We start from the raw sequence: 10,000 nt of genomic DNA, 5'->3' as shown, positions 1-10,000 counted from the left end.
CAGTTTGATTTTCTCTGTACTGAATTGTTGACCTAAAGTAAACTTATTTTGACTTTTATGCACATCATGTCTTTTTTTAAATATTAGTTTTTCTAAAATGATACTTTAATAAAATCCCAATATATCACCTTACACACAGTATCGAAATATATTGAATCGTGACCCGTGTATCGTGATACGTATCGTATCACCAGATTCTTGCCAATACACAGCCCTAGTATTGTTGCTTGTTATGCACCGTGTATTTCTTTATTGTTGTTTATTTTTATCGAGACAGATCTTAAACCTAAATCCACTAATCCATTTATTAGATTAGATTAGATCAGACTTTATTGATCCCAAATTGGACTATTTCAGTGATACAGCAGCAAAATATCAGACACACATACAGAATACACAAGAAATAATAAACAGGATTGAATACAAGAACATCTATTCAAAAAATAAAGATACAAAAAAAATACAAAGGAAAGAATGTCCAAATGTACAAGTTGGGAATAAAAATGTACAACCTACCTAAAATGTATTTATTATATTATTTATTCGATTCAAAAAACGATTCACAGTATGTAAATGTAGTTACTTTTCCCATGTGATTACAATATATATATATTATTAAGGTGAATCGATTTTTTTGCACACCCCTAATATTTATGAAGATGTAAGTCAAACCTATGTTTGTGCAAGTTGCACTTAGCGCAGTATTGTGATGTATATGAGTCTTATTTAACACTCAGTGCTGAAATGTGTGTTTTATTGCCTGTGGTAGGAATGATTTCTTATGATTTCTTGTGATTTCTTGTGAATTCTTGTGATTTCTTGTAGCGGTCAGTGCGATTATCTTCAGCTCTACGTCAAAGGGAACAAACCTTTTCCCCGCCGTTGCCTAACGATCGCTCTGTTGTTTGCAGGAGCATCGAGTCCAGTGAGGAGATGAAAGACTTTGACAGAGTCTGCGTCTATGTGGACAACCAGTTCCAGGCAGAAGACAGCTTCACGGTAAGAAGCACACCCAACGTCTCTGTGAGAGCAGTTCACATGTGCCTCCACTAGATGCCGTCCTCCTCCAGGTCAGTGCTCAGAGGCAGAGCAGGCGTTGGACTGCTGATGAGAAAAGCAGGAGCTGGTTTCTGCTCAATGCTTTAGGACAGTGGTTCTCAAATGGGGGTCCATGTACCCCTAGGGGTACTTTGGAGGACTGCAGGGGGTCCGTGAGATATTTAACAAAATGTTTAATAGTTACAAGGCTGTTGTCCAGAACATTGTTCCTCTTTATTTAGACTTCATTTTTCCTACCAAAAATGTGACATTTGTGTCTCCTTCTTTGGACCTATTCTTCCTTCCTTCTACTTTTAACACGTTTTCTCACTTTTTTCGAAGTTATCTCACTGTTTTTGAAGTTTTTGATACTATTTTCGACCTATTCTTGCCTTACTTCCTTCCTTCTTTCTACCATCTTTTTCCAAGGTTTTGTCTTTTTTACAGTGTTTGTCTCTTTTTCTCATTAGCATTTAAATGTTTTTTTCAGTTCCAACGCTGTTGTTTAGTAAATCTATCGCTGACAGCGCTGTACTGTTCCTCTTTATAGAGATTTCTTTTTCTACCGAAAATGATAAGCACAAAAGGGGTACATTATTGAAAAAAGTCTGAGAACCACTGCTTTAGGAAAGCGAGGCTTTGTAGAACCCAGTGGAACATTTTTACGTGCAAATAATCTATTACATTTTGTATATTAGATTTTTGTTTTTATGTGTACTTCTTTTGCAAACAGGTTTTCTGGACCGTTATTATCACCATATCTGTGTCTAAAACGTTGGGAAAGCTGGAGCACTAAATAAGCGTAACCCTTGTGTTGTCTTCCTGTCGACCGTGAACTTGTTGTCCATCCAGGTCAAAGGTGAAGTGGAATTTTTGGTGCTTTTTCCAGCGTTTTTTGGCTCTTTTTTATGCTTTTGACACTTTTTTTTAAAACGTTTTTGTCACTTTTTTTCAATGTTTTATTTTTAAATTCATGGTCAATAAACCTAATTTATATGACATCATACCTAATTTTTGAGCTAAAAAGCAGAAAGTATGAATTATTTGGACTAAAGGATGTTGAGTGCATCACAGACTAGTTTATGTCAAAGTGTAGTCACAATACTGTTTTAAAACCATTTAAGCATGTTTATAACATTTAATAAAACAACCAAAATTCAATCAAAGTACTCATTAATTTTACGTGCAAAGATCGATATATGGGTTCCGTACAACGTACATCCATGCATCCATGTTATTTTTGGGCAATTTGGTTGTAAGAAACCCATATTTCTGGTATAAAAACTTTGAAAACGGGTCAAATTTGACCCGAGGACAAACTTAAAGCTATATTGAGTAAGGATTTCTCCCATCTAGCGGGGAAATTATATATGACAACCAACTGAATATTACTTTGTAGCCCTTCCTCCTACGGTGGCCGAACCCGAAATGATCTCTTAGTATCTAGTATCTTAGTATCTGTATGTGATAGTGTGTGTACTGAACATGTGTGTACTCCACGTGTGTGTGTATGTGTGTGTGTGTGTGTGTGTGTGTGTGTGTGTGTGTGTGTTGGGTTTCATCCATCGAGGCTCCTAGCACAATCTCAGACATGTTTAAAACCACAGCCTGATGTAAATGACAGACTTCACAGATGTAGTATGAAACAATGTTGTAACAGTTACACAGTGTGGGCACAAACAGCGGAGATGGTCTTTAACTGCAACTGCATCTCTTATGGCCGTCTATCGTTGAAACCTGAGTCTGTCAGTCTGACCTGGAGCTCTTCAGCGCCTGACACTGCTCGGGTCATGGGCTCAGCTTTGTGCTTTTGTTTTCTGGTATGTCAGGTTCAACGTCGCAACCTTTCCCTTACAGCCCCTTTCCCTTAAGCTTCCCCATACAATGAGAGGGAGCTAGATTTTTTTAAGTGGCATTTGGCACGTGCCATTGGCATGTACTTCTCGTACTTCCGTATGCCAATTGCGATTGCGTGTGAATTGACGCCGTAGCATAGTATTAAAGGGCGGAAATCCGTGTAGGGGAGGTTGGTCAAACACAGGACTTTCACCCAGGAAAGCGGAGATCGCGTCTCGCGTGTGACTTTGTGTCCCGCGAGTGATGTTTCCTTTCCACGTTTATTGTTTTCCTAAACCCAACCGTTTCCTCTTTTCCGCAACCCGCGTGTGACGTAGCCGTGCGATAAAACGCCACTTGGCTTTAGGAATGTGGCACATGCCAGGACATGCCACTTCCGGCTGCCACATGCCACTTAAAAATCTAACTCCTACTGCATACAGTGCACACACAACTGCAAACTCAAAACAAACAAAAAGGGAATTGAACTGCGTTCGAAGTTGCTCATGACGGTTTTGTCAGCACTACTTGGTCTGACATTCTTCCCTGGTTGGGAGTAACACCTCCCGGGTTGAGAAAAGTGGCTGAGTATCTCTTAAACTATTAACCCTTACTCCTCCCACGTGATGCACGGCTGACAGTAGGGGTCAACGGCTGCAGCCGAGGACTGAAGGTGTGTGAAGTAAAAAGGAGAAAGTCAATGGTCAGGTGTGGGGGGGGGGGGGGGGGGGGGGGGGGGGGGGGGGGACGGGCCAAAGTCAATACATTTAACTCTAGATTAAAACTATTGATCCCAGCCCATTTGTGCACGATAAATAAAGTGTTAGCGGGAGGTAGGGGGGTGGGAGAGAGACAGCTGGGACTAAGTTTCCCCTGCGCTCGAGTGTTCGCACCCTCCACTGTTTGCCCTGAGAGGGTTGCAGCCCCCCCCCCCCTCAACCCCACCCCTCCTAATGCCTCATTCTCATTTCGTCGGTGCCACCTGCATTGATTTTCAATTTGTTTCCCCCTGGCTGCGGATCATCAGTTATACGGCCAAGAGAGAGTTTGGGGGGTTCTCCTTTCAGAGGGGCTGCCGGAGCAGAGGGGGCACTCCCAGTACAAATGGTGTTTTGATAAAAAATCACTTGTAAGTCAATATTTTTTTATTAAACTGTGCACAAACCTGATTGATGATGACAGGTGTTTGGCAGAGTATTTGGAGGGGGAATGTGTATCTGTGTTTGAGTGTGTGTGCAGGCTCCAAAATAAACACTCGGCAAGCGCCAAATGGGGGTAAATTCTACCGTTTGGCGAGTGAATCTGTCCGCCACATGGCGGGTAAATGGTTGCACCAAAAATAGTTTGTTTTTCAGTCTTCGTTTTGGTGAAGCTGCTGCTCCTTTGTTGTGTTTCTCTGCTGTCTGCACGGGCCGCCACACACACACACACACCGTCACTTTTAATAATAATAATTTATACTTTATTAATCCCACAAGGGAAATTACAATGTTTTCACTCTGTTGTTGTTACACACAGGCCTGAATTCCACACACATGCTCAGTACCTCTACATGCACTAATGGAGAGATGTCAGAGTGAGGGGGCTGCCCATGGAAAGGCGCCCCGAGCAGTTGGGGGTTCGGTGCCTTGCTCAAGAGCCCCTTGGCAGTGCCCAGGAGGTGAACTGGCACCTCTCCAGCTACCAGTCCACCACCATACTTTGGTCCTTATGGGGACTTGAACCAGCGACTCTGGTTCCCAACCCAACTCCCTACAGACTGAGCTACTGCCACCCCAGCTGCTGATAGCTCGCGTTTACCTCGGGCTAATTAATTAGTTAGTATTTGGGGATGTTTGGCAGAAGTCAGCCAGCCTTCCAAAAGAAAGCAGGAATAAAACATTCTTCCGTCAGGTTTTAGTTTCAGCATTCAGTTACGACCTCATCAGACTCGTTTAAATAACTCTGAACCTTCGTTTGGACAAGTTGCTCACTGGAGCCGACAACCATTTTATCAAATAAGATAAATGATCTCTTCAGGGAGAGATCTCTCATGCTACGGCTGTGTGTGTGTGTGTGTGTGTGTGTGTGTGTGTGTGTGTGTGTGTGTGTGTCTCTGCATGTATTTGTCTCTGCATGTGTTTATGTGTGTGTGTGTGCGTATGTGTGTCTCTGTGTGTGTGTGTCTGCATGTGTGTGTGTGTGTGTCTCTGCGTGTGTGTGTCTCTGCGTGTGTTTGTGTTTGTGTGACTGCATGTGTGTGTCTGCATGTGTGTCTCTGCGTGTGTGTCTGCATGTGTGTGTCTCTGCGTGTGTGTGTGTGTCTCTGTGTGTGTGTGTGTGTGCGTCTCTGTGTGTGTGTGTGTGTGTGTCTCTGCGTGTCTCTCTGTGTGTGTGTGTCTCTCTGTGTGTGTCTCTGTGTGTGTGTGTGTGTGTCTCTGCGTGTGCGTGTGTGTGCGTGTCTTTGTGTGTGTGTGTGTGTGTGTGTCTCCGTGTGTGTGTGTGTGTGTCTCTGCGTGTCTCTCTGCATGTGTGTGTCTCTCTGTGTGTGTGTGTGCGTGTGTGCATGTGTGTCTCTGCGTGTGCGTGTCTCTGCGTGTGTGCATGTGTGTCTCTGCATGTGCGTGTCTCTGCGTGTGTGTGTGTCTCTGCGTGTGTGTGTGTGCGTGTCTCTGCGTGTGCGTGTCTCTGCGTGTGCGTGTCTCTGCGTGTGCGTGTCTCTGCGTGTGTGTGTGTGTGTGCATGTGTATCTCTGCGTGTGTGTGTCTCTGCGTGTGTGTGTGTCTCTGCGTGTGTGTGTCTCTGCGTGTGTGTGTGTGTGTGCATGTGTATCTCTGCGTGTGTGTGTGTGTGTGTGTGTGTGTGTCTCTGCGTGTGTGTGTGTGTGTGTGTGTGTGTGTGTGTGTGTCTGTGTGTGTGTGTGTGCATGTGTATCTCTGCGTGTGTGTGTCTCTGCGTGTGTGTGTGTGTGTGTGTGTGTGTGTGTGTGTCTCTGCGTGTGTGTGTGTGTGTGTGTGTTTAGGGGTGTTGCACAGCGGTCCGTCACGCCCCGAGCCCTCTGAGTGCCGGCTGATTTGTCTTCGGCCCCCAGTCGTGGCGTTGTTGGCAGACAGCAGGCCTACTGCTTAATACCTTTTAAATTGTTTTAATTTTCTGTCTTTATTGATCTCCCGGGGCGTGATTAATCAGATCACTGGAGCAGGCAGTTAGTGCATTAAAAATTGTCAGCCCGTGTCAGGGATGATTGGGTGCTGAAGTGTGTGTACTGAGAAGGCCAGCGTGTGTGTGTGGATGTGTCACGCCGTTACGCGTTCACTTTGAACGTCTCTATTCTTTAAAGTTTCATGTGTCTTTGGGAGAGTAACAACATATACTCGTTCAATACGAGGCTCACAATTTAGCTCGCAAGATGGAGAAATGAACAATTCAGTTAGTCATTTCAGAGGCTGAGTTGAGATCATTTTGATGTTTATGGTTTTATTGCCTGAATTGATCAGACCGAGCTCAGGTGTTCCCTTTTTAAAAAGCTTAAACATCATAGTTTGATGACGTTTAATGCTGTTAAAAAAAGAGCTGTGACTAATATTTTCATTATCAATGAATCTGTTGATTATTTTCTCGATTAATCGATTAGTTGTTTGGTCTATAACGTGTCAGAAAATGGTGAAAAATGTCTCTCTATATCAGAAATTTGGGTTTCTTTCAACCAAACTGTCAAAAGAAAAAACGTGGATGGTTCCGTAGAACGCTCTTCACAAGTTAATTAAATGATCAGCTCACTACTGTCATTGAATTTGGGTGTTTTAGTCAATTTTATAGCATTTGAAAAAGAAAAATGATAAAAGAACGTCAGAAAAAGTGTCAAAAAAGACGACCAAAACATTGAAAAAAGTTACAGTTGTCACACTGAAAAGCAACAATATACTGTTGTGAAAACCATTGAAAACATTTTTTTCAAATGCTTTCAAATGGAATAAAACACCCACAACTGAAGTAATCATATATTTCACCTGCTCTCCATGCATCAGTGTTCATTTTGGGCAATATTTTTTTGAAAAAAACGTTGAAAACGGGTCAAATTCGACCCAAGGACAACACAAGGGTTAATAGATTATCAACATAGTTGGCGATTGATTCAATAGTTGACAATCCATCGATTCATCTTTGCAGCTCTAAACTTCTTTTCGTCAGACATGTTGTGACACTGTTCTTTATTTCTCTCTCTCCGCAGGCTTTGGGGAGCATGTACTTCATCCACAAGTCACTGAAAAACATCTATCAGTATGATTTTAATGGTAAAAATCTTTGACTCCTCATGTTTGCATTGATTTTTGTTGTTTTATTATTCAGTTTTTTTATATATCAGGTATTCATTCAGCTTTTTCCTTAATCATTTTAAGTCTGAGCATAAACCACTCCTCTTGCATTCTGATTGTTGCGGTAATGGCTCATACCTTCAGTGAAATGAGAGGAATATTGCATATGATTGGCAAGATTCCTGTCTTTTTTTTAACAGCAGGAATTTCAGGACATTTCTCCGTGTGTAACGACAGTAAGATGGCCTCCTCCTCGCCAGATATTTGCAAAAGAACCTGAATTTAAAGTGTTATTTTTCCTGCTCCTGCATAGTCCAGTCACGTTAGGCTTGAAAAAGCTCCTCGGAAAAGCTTATGGAAGAACCATAAACATCCCGCAGCTGCCACTCGCCGCGCGGCCCGAAACCGATTGTTGGTCAGCAAACACACGTCTAATGGCTCGCTTATGGATCCTCTCATCACGCATGCCGCTCTGATGAGGTTAACACCAGTTTATTGATTGCTGTTTGCATGTTTTCTCACTCTTTTACATGTCACGCCTCCCCCCCTCTCTCCCTCACAGTTAAGGATTTTAAAGCAGTGTCGGTACAGAAGAAGCACGTGGGCTCTCTGGACGGGGTCACCACTGTGGAGAAAGAAAAGTTCCCAAAAAATTTCTGGCCTGATGTGCGTAACCTGACTCCTAACAACAACACACCTCAAAAACATGAAACACAATGTTATGTATTTTCTAAAAATAGTGAAAAGGTACGTGGGGTTGGGGCGACTACACAGAGATTATAAAAAATAACATTAAACAAAGGAAACACATCCCTGTGGAAGACAATATTAATACATCGATTGGCTTTCATTACACACAACAGCCTGCTATAATAAAATGGTGCCGAAAAAAAACAATCAAGTGTTTTTTAAAACTCTGTTACATATGTATGCATGTGTGTGCGTGTGTGTGTGTGTGTGTGTGTGTGTGTGTGTGTGTGTGTGTGTGTGTGTGTGTGTGTGTGTGTGTGTGTGTGTGTGTGTCTCTCTGTCTGTGTGTGTGTGTGTGTGTGTGTGTGTGTGTGTGTGTGTGTGTGTGTGTGTGTGTGTGTGTGTGTGTGTCTCTGTGTGTGTGTGTGTGTGTGTGTGTGTGTGTGTGTGTGTGTGTGTGTTTGTCTCTGCCTGTGTGTGTGTGTGTGTGTGTGTGTGTGTGTGTGTGTGTATCTCTGCCTGTGCCTGTGTTTGTGTGTATCTCTTCCTGTGTGTGTGTGTGTGTGTGTGTGTGTGTGTGTGTGTGTGTGTGTGTGTGTGTGTGTGTGTGTGTGTGTGTGTAGGGAGGGGTATGTGAGGACCAAAGGGAGATGTTGGGACAAATGAGTCTTTTGGGGCTGTCTGCCCGCGCTGACAGGGAGATGAGACAAATTATGTGAAAGAATCAATGCTTTCAGTTTGTCCCCTCAAAGACACGGCTCACTGCTGTTTAGTGACTCTCTCTCATCTGTCTCTGTTGCAGTTCAAGTGGTCCAGGAAGGGCTTCATGAGGACCCGCTGGATCATACACAACCAGTACGTACCACGCACTTTATAATTCTTTTATGTGACTCACAAAATATACCCCATCTTCCCTGTTCTGTCTGAAAATGAAAACTAGAAAAAAAAATCCGAAAGGAGTTTATTGCCACAGTAAGTTGCACGTACGTGCAGTTTGCCTTGGTGATTGGTGCATACATACATACATAAAAACATTAAACATTAATAAGGAATAAACACAGAAACAGAAACAAATGTATATAAAATATACAAAACTGTTGTTTAGTATAAGGAAAGGGAGGCTCTCTATATGTACAGTATATTGGGGCCACGGTGTGTATTAATGAATATTTATAATACCAGCTGTTTCTGGTTAAACAGAAAGGTCTCAGAGAGGTTTTAAAGGTCTATCTCTGTTGGACTCAACTCACTTTCACTTTTAGTTGTCTAAGTATGTCAACAATAGCTGTCAAATGAAAAAACAAAACAAACAGAAACAGAAACAAATGTATACAAAATATACAAAACTGTTGTTTAGTATAAGGAAAGGGAGGCTCTCTATATGTACAGTATATTGGGGCCACGGTGTGTATTAATGAATATTTATAATATGCTTGATTTATATTTATGTTTAGCATGATTTGATTTGATTTGAAAGAACTGAATGAAGCTGACGTTAACCTACATACCTGCCAATATAAGTCCTGCCATTTCTAACCCCCTTTCAAACTAATATACAAATCTAAACCAAAGTCCTTTATAGTGACATTAAATGGTTACTACCATTTTTTTCAACCTGGACCCTATTTTATATATTTTCCCATGTTTTTTGTGTCTAAGTGACTGATGGGAACAACAATCTTTGACATTGGTCCAGTATTAAGAACGATCGCTGTAATCGGCAGCGGTGAAACAAGTACGATGTAAGCTAATTTGGGCAGTTGTCCAGCTTGTATTTACCTTCACAAAAGTGCTCGTTTTGCCGCAGACAGACTCAGATTAATATTCTAAGAGTCTGACAACATTATGGAAAGGATTTCTAAGAAGATAGACCTTTCTGTTAAAGAGTAAGATCCTTTTTTTTTTTAAACATAAAAACATTCGCGAAATTAAACCCACCAGACTCCATGTAAATAAACAGTCATTTTAGCATCGTAAAATACACTTCATTCAAAGTCGACAGAAATAAAAATAAAACTATGAAAAGCCGTTTTGGCTTGTCTCTCCAGTTTTCCAACCATCACAACTCTAGTTTTGGTTGAAATAAACGCATAGTTTACTGATTTATATGTGAAAATATGTTGGCTCTATACACGCTAAAA

At 41.8% G+C, this 10,000-nt stretch overlaps 1 protein-coding gene across 1 annotated transcript in view; it reads left to right on the top strand.

Moving 5' to 3' along the window:
* Nucleotides 1-10,000, top strand: part of inpp5l (inositol polyphosphate-5-phosphatase L) — a 36,769-nt gene that overhangs the window by 12,866 nt on the left and 13,903 nt on the right. Inside the window, exons 4-7 of the mRNA XM_078251634.1 lie at nt 912-999; nt 7,085-7,148; nt 7,732-7,835; nt 8,662-8,714. Of these exons, the coding sequence (XP_078107760.1) occupies nt 912-999; nt 7,085-7,148; nt 7,732-7,835; nt 8,662-8,714 (309 nt within the window). The remainder of the gene's footprint in view (nt 1-911; nt 1,000-7,084; nt 7,149-7,731; nt 7,836-8,661; nt 8,715-10,000) is intronic.

Source organism: Sander vitreus, chromosome 5 (genome assembly GCF_031162955.1).
Source record: "Sander vitreus isolate 19-12246 chromosome 5, sanVit1, whole genome shotgun sequence".
NCBI lineage: Eukaryota > Metazoa > Chordata > Actinopteri > Perciformes > Percidae > Sander > Sander vitreus.
This window is presented reverse-complemented; position numbering and strand designations above follow the sequence as displayed.